This window comes from Egretta garzetta, unplaced genomic scaffold (assembly GCF_000687185.1).
Source record: "Egretta garzetta isolate BGI_Z169 unplaced genomic scaffold, ASM68718v1 scaffold778, whole genome shotgun sequence".
Classification (NCBI taxonomy): Eukaryota; Metazoa; Chordata; class Aves; order Pelecaniformes; family Ardeidae; genus Egretta; species Egretta garzetta.
Genome location: NW_009260627.1, coordinates 40,903 through 51,611, shown reverse-complemented (window position 1 = coordinate 51,611; position 10,709 = coordinate 40,903). Strand labels below are relative to the sequence as shown.

Below are 10,709 nucleotides of genomic sequence, written 5' to 3'. Positions count from 1 at the left end.
CTCGGGCCGCGCCGTGCAGGAGCAGCTCGGCGGAGGAGGGGGCGGCCCCATCCTGCTCCTCCTCCCCGCTTGTTCATAGAGATGTTCTCACCGCAGCCGCCCCGTCCCCTGCGCAGAGTCCTTGGGGGTTTGTTTTGGTGATGGTGCGCTGAAGGAAAGCTGCAAGGGATCACTTTTCCTTTCTCTGCTCCCCGAGCTAAATATACAGAGCAGCAGCTGATCCCTCCGGTCCCGGCGGGAGCTGGCAGCCCTGCGGTGCGCGGCACCGGGTGACATTGCCGCGTTCCCTCTCGGTCACGAGTTAACGAGCCGGGAGGCTGACGAGTTGGCCTCTCCCCGCGTGGGCTGGCAGGGCACACAGGCAGGAGACCCCGACGGCTGCGGGCTGCCCTGCTGACGCTGCCCGAATGTTCCCATTTTCCATGTTGGTCTGCAAGATGGGAAGAGCAGTGGATGCTTTCGGAGGGCTGGGAAGCGGGAGAGCAGGGAGGCCCCCGGCTCAAAGCCGCCGGTGCCTGGCGGTGGCCGTGGTAGCATCTGCAACGGAAGCGACTGGGAAGTGAAAACTTTCACGGATATTTTTCATGCCCTGTCTGATATTAAAACACCATCTCCTTAAAACACCATCTCCTTAAAACACCATCTCCTTATCTAGCGATGACTTTTTTCCCCCATAATTGTGTTGCACGCTTAAGGGACCTGTAGTGGAGACGCCTGCAGGGCGATCGTGCACCGATGATGCATGCAGGGCTGTAAACGTGACATCATCTTTTAATTCTGTTGCGTGTGCTGGGTGCTGGAATGGGAGCCATCCCCTTCCTTCTGTTGGATTTCCAGGTGCTTTCCTTGCCTCCCATCTCACGGATCCCTCCCGCGGACAGGGCTGTCTCAGATCTTGTTGCCCTTTCCGCACCCTCCCTTCATTTTTTTTTTTCCGATGCAATTTCCTTCACTTTCCTGTGGCTTCTGCTGCTGGCCCGTCCCCTCCCGAGGGGAGCGCGGGTAGGACACGCCAGAGCGCGTTCCCGTGGCAGACGTGGTCCCCACGGGAACTGTGATAAATCTGCCCACCACGCTGGCAATATTACGCCTGAGCTTTGCTGGGGGCTCAGCCCGGGGCGAGCGTCCCTGCCTCCTGCTGCTGCTGCGCTGGACTCTTCCTCCATGGCCATGGAGTTGGTTCCCTTGTGCCGGTCGGTGGAATTGTTGGTGATGCTGTGATTCCAAGGAAAGCCCGGAGTCCCAAAGGCCCAGGCCATATTAATTTCCTATACTCTGTCCATCTGTCTTAAAATTAATTTATCCTAAATACTTGCTGAATATTTCCTGGCTTGTCTTACGGGGAACAGAAACCCGCAGATGTGCTGCGGAGAAGGTTCCTCTTCCGTTTGATCTGCCGGGGTTGTGCAGCGACAAAAATACTTTGCTAATGATTTTATTATAGATATCTAGAAGTATAAATACATATGTATATATTATTATAGAGGCAATGATTTTATATTATATACACATTTTACATGTACAGAAAATAAAAGCCCATATATATTCTCTTGTATAGACCCTGCCGTACAGAACTGTGCCTGCAGCGATCTGCAGCTGCAGCTCCCCGGCCCCCGTCCTGCGTTGCTCCCGGTGTGGGCAGGGCCGTGGGTCTCATTCGCAGCCGCGCTTGCGGCTGATTGCCAGTGGTGCCCAGCGCCAGGACAAGGGGCCATGGGCACAACCTGAAGCAGAAGAGGTTCCAGTTGAACGGGAGGAAGAACTTGTTGACTGTGAGGGTGCCCGAGCCCTGGCCCAGGCTGCCCAGGGGGGCTGTGGAGTCTCCTTCTCTGGAGATCTTCAACCCCCGCCTGGCCGCTGTCCTGTGCCCCCTGCTCTGGGTGAGCCTGCTTGGGCAGGGGGGTGGCACTGGGTGAGCTCCCGAGGGCCCTGCCAACCCCTGCCAGGCTGGGATTCTGTGTGATCCTGGGATTCTGGCTGTTGGAGGAGACGAGCTTCCAGCGCCGTGCGTGGTGCGTCAGCCGGGTGGGAAGTCCCCCCGGTAGAACTCGCGTGGACACGGGGCCGCCTACGAAAGAGCAGAGGCTGCTCCTTGGCAGCGCCGGGTGGTTTTGGTGCCCTGCATTTCCATGCCACGGAACACAAGGTCTCACAGAACGGGCAAACCTCCCGGAGCCTGGAAGCTGAGGATTTGCTGAAACCCAGCAAACCTGGGATTTCAGGCTTTGCCTCGCCTGTGAGCGCGGAGCAGCTCGGGCTCTTTGCCTGATTGCGCAGCCTCGGCTTCGTAACGACGAAGGGTAAATGGCAGCGCCTCCCCGAAAGCGTAGGCTCGCGGTAATGGAACACAGGTACAAAAAGCTAAAATAATAATAATAATAACAATTTTTTAAAAAGAGTGTTACTGTGATTATACATAGCGGTTTATATCCCCCCCCTTATTTTCTGAAGTAGCTTTTGCATTTCACCTTCAGCTCTTACCGGGTGATTCCGGGGCTCCGGGTCGATTCCTGCGCTGAGCGCGGCCGCTGCCGCCTGCCCCAGCCCGGCTCCCCTCCCTCCCTCCCGCCATGGAGACCCCCCCGTAGATACCAAGGCCTTGCAGCGCTGCCCTCGGCTGGCCCCATTCCTCCGTAGAAAAAGCTTTTTTCCACGTTTCCCGTGGCCGCTCTCTTGTGCCCCATCCCCAGAGCGCGGGGAGAGCGCGGACCCCGGCGCTGGGCTTCTCCTCTCGCTTCCCAGCGTGACGGGGCTAACGCTTCCATCGCACATCTATTTACTGGGCCCTGCCGTGGGCATCGCCTGCCTCGGTCTTGGGGAGAACTTTGGGGCATTTAGCGTTTCTCAGAGGAGGACGTGTCATTCCGGGGTTTACAGCCCGTGTTATTCCGTAACTATCGGGCGGTATCAGAGATGGGGAGGTTCCCAAAGGAGCGCTCGGCTTCCCAAATAGCCCCTCGTTCCTTCGGCAGATGCTCTGGGGGTTGTGGGGTCTCTCCGAGGGGAGGGCACAGCGGCACAAGCAGGTTTTTATTTCTGTGCCAGGAGGGGGGGATTATCGCTGCCGTACGTACCTGTGTGCCTTCCTCGGCTGATGGGTCAGCGAAGGACTTGGGGAGCAGCAGAACGAGTGGGATGGTCTGGTGTCTGGAAGGATTGCGTCTCCGAATGAGAGGCTGAAGCTCATGAGCCGACTCGCTTGCTGTCAGCATGGCCCCGGGCAGGAATCTGCTGGCAGGGGGCTGCCGAGCAAAGGGGGGGCAGAATAACATCCTGAAACTGGGGGGCGGAATAAAATGCTGAAACTGGAAGCAGAGGAAAATGCATTCAGCCAGAAGTAAGGTGCAGGTCTGTGATAGATGGTGCTATGTGTCAGAGCAGCTCAGCCACGCCGGTCAGACCCCCCCGGAGCCCCACATCCAGCTCGGGGGTCCCCAGCGCAGGGCAGACAGGGACCTGCTGGAGCGGGGCCGGAGGAGGGAATGGTTTGGGTTGGGAAAGCCCTTGAAGCTCCCCCAGCCCAACCCTTCCCCTACCCCTGCCATCCCACCCCCAAACCCTGGCCCTCAGCACCGCCTCTGCCCGGCTGTTAAATCCCCCCAGGGCTGGGGACTCGACCCCTTCCCTGGGCAGCCCCTTCCAGCGCCTGACAGCCCCAAGGGGAAGGAATTGTTCCCCATGGCCAACCTCACCCTGCCCTGGCACAACTTGAGGCTGTTTCCCTTCATCCTATTATGCCATGAGGAAGCTTGGACTTAAGGAAGAAATTTTTCATGCTGCAGGAGGAGAGACGCTGGAACTGGCTGCCCGGAGAAGCTGTGGATGCCCCATCACTGGCAGCGTTCAGGGCTGGGTGGGACAGGGCTCTGAGCAACCTAGTCCAGTTGGAGATGTCCCTGCTCGTGGCAGGGGGCTGGACTCCATGGCCGTCAAAGGGTTCTTCCACCCCAAACCCTTGAGATGATGTAGTTTTGATCAGGGATTGGAAGGCCAGAGATGCTGCATCTCGGGCTTCTTAGGACTTTGGCACAGAAGTTAGGACCTAACAACCGTGAGTAATAAGGGTAATAATGAAGACAGGTGAAAGATGGGTTGTTTTTTTTTAATGCTCTCATCTCTCTAAAAGATGAGTCAAAAGAATAATCCCCCTGTTTATTCTTCTCCTAGTTCTTGAGGGAGGACTTGAATTACCATGACCCAACAGTCAAGCACAGTACCTTCCATGGAGAAGACAAGCTCATTAGCGTGGAAGATCTCTGGAAGGCCTGGAAGACATCTGAAGGTAAAAAAGACAAACAGGCGAATTGAAACGGCCCCCTTGCCATGCAAGTGATAAACATTTGGGATTTCACATCACCTCGGCAGCGGCCTTGGCGGGGGGGTTGGACTGGATGATCTCCCGAGGGCCCTTCCAACCCCCGCCGTGCTCCGTGTCTGCCTCCCGGGACGACCACGCCGCTGTTGCTGCCTCCTATGAGCACTCTTCCAGCTTCCTTTTTTGGGGGGGAGTCTTTCAGGATTTCATTGGTCTTGGTGCTCCCCAGCTGTTAATGCTGGCGTCCCAGTACAGCCATAAGCGTACAAACAGTCGTTTTGTCTCTCTGCCCCCGTAAATGTGTATTAAAATAGAGCCAAATGCTGTCCTGGTCCAGGTTCTCCCTCAAACGCCCGGTTTCAGCAGGTGTTTTGGGGTAAGAGCATCCTGAATATTCAGTCGAGCTGTGTGGGAGCTTTCCTACAGATTGTGTTTTCCCTAAAAGAAATTTGCTGACCCTGGAAAGCTCCTTACTCTAGTGAAAAGAAGGTCGAACAGTGTCCCAGAACTGGAAGTGCAGCTAAATCCAGTCGATGCAGAAATGAGCTGCCGGCCATTCAGCAGCGGCGTTACTCATTGCTCATCACGGCACGTTGGCCCCGGGTGGCGGGGGGTGTTCAGTCTGGTAGGAGACTCCCTGAAGCTTCGGACTCTTGGAAGAGACCTTGGCGTTGGCCCTGGTGGCTGCGTGCGGGGCGCCCCACGCCCTGGGCTTTTACATTGCACTCCTCCTTTTTCCCCAACCAGAATTTGGGAATTTCTCTTTTTTTGAGAGCTCTTAAAACTGATTTTTTCTTCCTTCTTTCTAGTTAGACTTTTTATTCGCAAATGTTGGGCTTTGCTGCAGAACGGTATTTTATCTCAAGACCAGTAGCGCTAATGAGGGACATCTTCGGTGCCTTGGAAATGACGTGGGGAGGGCACCGGCGTAGGGGTGTGCTTCTGCAGGCCCTAGGTGCAGCGCTGACTGCACGACGCGTTTTGCTTTCCTTGCTGCGTGGCGAGTGGCGTTCGGATGGGATGGCAGCGGGGCGTCGGGTCTTCCCCGTGGCATGGAACGTTTCTGCCGACGGCTGCTCCCCCCCTTGCGCTTTGCCTTTCCTCTCGGAGCGCTGGTTGTCACGTTGCTCTCAAGACCTGGAACGTCTTTTTTTCTGATATTTTTAATCGCTGCTCTTCCCTTCACTTGCAGTCTTTTCCTTTCCCCCTCTCTTCCCAGATCAGGTAATCTTATCAACCCCCAACACTTGAAAAAGGGGATTTTCATCTTCCGACCAATGAATAAATTAGAAGGTTTTCAGTTCTCATTCGCATCCGGTTCCATTCGTATTTGATTCTTCTGTCTCAGCCTATACATTACCGAGGGGTAGGAAGTGCTCGGTGTTTTCAAAGCACGGGGTGGATGTAGCTGTCAGTAATGGCTCAGTCCCTCGCAATCCCGGCAGGACTAAATAGGTGCTCGGGTGCAGCATTTGGACGGCGGTTCGAAAGCACGGTGGTTCTGCGCGTGATCCCGGAGCTGTTCGTCCAGGAGCAGGCTCCGTCCCGCGGAGACGGGCAGCCACGTGTTGAAAATTCTTGTCCAAACCACTGACAAGTCGGGATGATGCTGAGTCGCTTCGTCTCCTGTGCTCGAGGAAAGCCCCATCTAAGAAATATTTATTCTATGGTGCGGCTGTTTACAGATGGCTTTGCCTGGAGTGTTTTAATGGTGGCTGCGAAAGGGTAGAAATCATTAAGGGATGGAGGAGAACGTCCCGTGATACTCCCTGCTCCTTTAATTGCTGAGCTGCTTTTGCTCTCTCCCTGCTTCCGACACACAGGGGACCTGCCACGGCCTTGGCCGCGGCTTTTTAGACCAGGAGTTTCCAAAGGATGGGCAATAGCCTTGGCATTTGAACTGGAGCTGGAAAACTGGTAGAATCAGGCTCGTAGGGAAGGTCTGCTCCTTGGTGCGGGCGTGAAAAGCAGCTCGGGGGGTTGGGGGCCGGGGGCAGCTCTGCCCCTTCCCTCTGCTTCCGAGCCGAGTGCTTCTCCTGCCTGCCCTTGCTTTTGTTCCCGGCCACATGTGCGAAATAAAACGTTGCTTCTGCCCCCTGATTATCCAGAAATAGAAAGGTTGAGGTGCTCTTACAAGGCGTTGGCTTTGATAGACAAAGCTCTGGGTAAGCACGGCTCTGCCGAAGCCGCGGCAGGAGCAGATCCCGGCATCGCGGCAAGGGTGCGGGGCAGGGGATCCAGCTGCCTAACGCCGCCAGCTCGTTTCTCAGTGACTTCTTCCCAAAATAAAGACCACTGGATATGTTAGGCCAAAAAGAAAGAGACAATCTGGGGGCTTCAGAGGAACCCAGTGCCTGGCAGGGCTGGGCCACGCAGGGGCTGCTGGCCGGGGGCACGGCTATGGGCAGGAGCACGGCTATGGGCAGGGGCACGGCTATGGGCAGGAGCACGGCTATGGGCAGGGGCACGGCTATGGGCAGGAGCACGGCTATGGGCAGGGGCACGGCTATGGGCAGGAGCACGGCTATGGGCAGGGGCACGGCTATGGGCAGGAGCACGGCTATGGGCAGGGGCACGGCTATGGGCAGGAGCACGGCTATGGGCAGGGGCACGGCTATGGGCAGGAGCACGGCTATGGGCAGGGGCACGGCTATGGGCAGGAGCACGGCTATGGGCAGGGGCACGGCTATGGGCAGGAGCACGGCTATGGGCAGGGGCACGGCTATGGGCAGGAGCACGGCTATGGGCAGGGGCACGGCTATGGGCAGGAGCACGGCTATGGGCAGGGGCACGGCTATGGGCAGGAGCACGGCTATGGGCAGGGGCACGGCTATGGGCAGGAGCACGGCTATGGGCAGGGGCACGGCTATGGGCAGGAGCACGGCTATGGGCAGGGGCACGGCTATGGGCAGGAGCACGGCTATGGGCAGGGGCACGGCTATGGGCAGGAGCACGGCTATGGGCAGGGGCACGGCTATGGGCAGGAGCACGGCTATGGGCAGGGGCACGGCTATGGGCAGGAGCACGGCTATGGGCAGGGGCACGGCTATGGGCAGGAGCACGGCTATGGGCAGGGGCACGGCTATGGGCAGGAGCACGGCTATGGGCAGGGGCACGGCTATGGGCAGGAGCACGGCTATGGGCAGGGGCACGGCTATGGGCAGGAGCACGGCTATGGGCAGGGGCACGGCTATGGGCAGGAGCACGGCTATGGGCAGGGGCACGGCTATGGGCAGGAGCACGGCTATGGGCAGGGGCACGGCTATGGGCAGGAGCACGGCTATGGGCAGGGGCACGGCTATGGGCAGGAGCACGGCTATGGGCAGGGGCACGGCTATGGGCAGGAGCACGGCTATGGGCAGGGGCACGGCTATGGGCAGGAGCACGGCTATGGGCAGGGGCACGGCTATGGGCAGGAGCACGGCTATGGGCAGGGGCACGGCTATGGGCAGGAGCACGGCTATGGGCAGGGGCACGGCTATGGGCAGGGGGCACGGCTGCTGGCATGGGGAGGGGTGGGGACATGGAGGGGCCTCATGGGACAAGCCCTGCGTCGCTGGCGAGGAGGGGGCGAGCCCTCGTGCCTCCCATGCCTCCCCCGGGCCCTCCAGGGGCCAGCCCGCCGCCCCCAGGGCTTCACGCTGGGCTCTTCAGAGCCTCCCCCCATTCGCCTCCCCGGCTGCTGGGTGCTCAGGGACCTCTGAGGGCGGCGTGCGGTGGCCGGGCTGCCCAGCCTCGGGCCCCACAGCATTGCTGGTGGCCACAGAAATGAGTTTCCCACAGTCTGTGGGCCAGGAACCCTGGAATTAAAGGGAGTTCCCTTGGGCGAGGGCAGTTTGCTGGCTCTGTGCTTGCGAGTCGCCGCGCGAGCCCATGGGGAGACGACCCCTTCTTTGCAAGTCTTGCTGTCCTTCGCTTGGCTCTCGCCCTGTCTGCTCTGTCATCTTCCCATCGGAGGCGTTTAGCGAGCTGGAGTGAGCTGGGAGATGTTTCTCATACTTGTGGGACAACTCACTGTTGACATTTAAGAAGCGCCGCGCAGCTCTGAGCTCGGCAGTGCTGCGGCCCTCGGAGCCGGCAGTAAATGGGCCTCTTCTCCACTTGGCTGTCGGAAAGGGCGTGTGGGACAGACCGACGGACGCTGGGCCAGAAGCGTGCGAGGTGGTGACCGTCAGCAGCGGGCGATGCCCAGCACAGGGCGCTGGGCCGCTGGAGGCTGGGTAGATGCCGCAAGAGCTCAGCCCGTGCTAAGCAAAGGCAGGAGGCGATAAGTTAGAGCATAGCCACCCCTCCGCTCTCTCCTACGACAAACCAAATCTGGTGCGTGCTTTGCTTTGCTTTCGCACCACTGCTGTGAGCGCGACAAAGCTCCGTGGCAAAGGCAGAAGCTCCGTTTCCAAAGATTGCCTTATCTGTGCCTTTGGAGCTGTGTGTCAGCCCCCAAAATGATCCACAAATCCACAGGTGAGGCAGAAAAGTTCGCCCGGTTGGCTTGGACTGCGGCGCCCTGTGGTGGTTTGACCCTGGTTGGATGCTGGGTGCCCACCAGAGCTGCTCTATCACTCCCCTCTAACCAGACAGAGGAGAGAAAAGTAAATCAAAGGGCTCGTGGGTCGAGATAAAGGCAGTTTAATAAAGAAAAAAAAAAAAGCAAAGGCCGTGCGCGGTAGCAAAAGGAAAGAAAACAAGATTTTATTCTCTACTTCCCATTAGCAGGCGATGCCCAGCCACTTCCCGGGGAGCAGGGCTTCAGTACACGTAGTTGTTCCTTCCCGAAGACAAAACGTCACAAAAGATGAATGTCCCCCCCTCCTCTTCCTTTTCCCTTAGTTTTATATCTGAGCTGACGTCACATGGTATGGAATATGCCTTTGGTTGGTTTGGTCAGGGGTCTTGGCTACGTCCCCTCCCAAGATCTTGCCCCCTTCCAGCCCACTGGTGGTGGTGGTGGTGGGAAATATTGGAGGCACAGCCTTGGTGCCGTTCGAGCACTGCTCAGCAGTACCCAAAATATTGGTGTGTTATCATCAACCCCTTTCTCCACACCAATAGAAAGCACAGCCCTATGCTGCTCGACCCAATACACACCCGCTCCACCTCCTCCTGCGAGTCACCTTCTCGAGCTGTTTACGACCCTTTTCTTACACATTTCTCCTCTGCGCTTTTTTGAAGTTGATACTCGCGTGGTCCGGAGGAGGGGGTGAGGCTCTCGGAGGGCATCACTGGCTGCGATGTTTGGATTCAGTTCTTCAGGGGTTTGGGCGCGTGGGTGAGGGTGAACATACTCCGTTGGGAGTTTGGAGACAGCGACATCACTTGGGCGATAGGAAACGAAGTGGTTGCCCTTGCTGCCTGCCAGCACTCTGGGTGTTGCCTCTCCAAGGACCCCGGCCTCCTGGTGACACTGCAGAAGGCTGCGCCGGTGCTGGCCGAGGCTGCTCCTGCCTCTGATGGCCTCGCTGCCTGGTTTTCTTCCATGAGCTGGAAGCACAGGCTACAATCAACCACGTCAGATGTGGTTGGGAAAGCACTGGTCCTTACGCGCGGGGTGGCGGTGTCTGTAAGGCTAAAGGTGTAGCAGCCCCTCGTGTCTACGCTGAACCTGTAGCAGCCCATCGTGTATAGAACAGACCAGCAAAAGTCATCACCCAAGCAAACAGCCTGGGGCTGAGGAGCTGCAGGAGTGCCTGGGGTATCCCAGGGGGGTTCTTTCTTCTCTAATAGTCCACAGGATTGAATGTCCCTGCCCCAGCTCACAGCATATTTAATAGGAATGGGTTTAAACTCTGCGGGTGGGAAGGTAGGCTGAGGCATGTCTGGGGAGTTATGCTGCTGCTGCTGGCTCAATGATGTTAGTTGTTTAGGGTAAATATTAAGCTGCTTGCTTCTGTTCTGCCTCCACAGTGTATAACTGGACAGTCGACGAGGTGGTTCAGTGGCTCATTACCTACGTAGAGCTGCCGCAGTACGAAGAGACCTTCAGAAAGCTGCAGCTGAGTGGCCATGCCATGCCCAGGTCAGTGCTCACGGCATTGTCTTGTGTTCCTCCGGGACGCGGGCCAGGGAGAAAGACAGATCTGAGGCGGCTCGTAACATCATATGCAATTCCTCGGCGGGTCCAGAGCCAAGCCTTAATTCCTGTTCCGCTTCGCTTCATCTGGAGGCTTCGGCTGCGCTGCGGCCCTCTCTGCGGGGAGCGATTTAGCGTGTACCTGCTGCGGGTGAAAGGAGAGGCTGCAGCTCGGCTGTGTGGCCGGGAATAGAATCCCAGAATGGTTTGGGTTGGCAAAGCCCTTGAAGCTCCCCCAGCCCAACCGCCCCCCTACCCCTGCCATCCCACCCCCAAACCCTGGCCCTCAGCACCGCCTCTGCCCGGCTGTTAAATCCCCCCAGG

At 57.9% G+C, this 10,709-nt stretch overlaps 1 protein-coding gene across 1 annotated transcript in view; it reads left to right on the top strand.

Moving 5' to 3' along the window:
• Nucleotides 1-10,709, top strand: part of STIM1 (stromal interaction molecule 1) — a 76,953-nt gene that overhangs the window by 32,041 nt on the left and 34,203 nt on the right. The window contains exons 3-4 of the mRNA XM_035900928.1: nucleotides 4,168-4,282; nucleotides 10,220-10,331. Of these exons, the coding sequence (XP_035756821.1) occupies nucleotides 4,168-4,282; nucleotides 10,220-10,331 (227 nt within the window). The remainder of the gene's footprint in view (nucleotides 1-4,167; nucleotides 4,283-10,219; nucleotides 10,332-10,709) is intronic.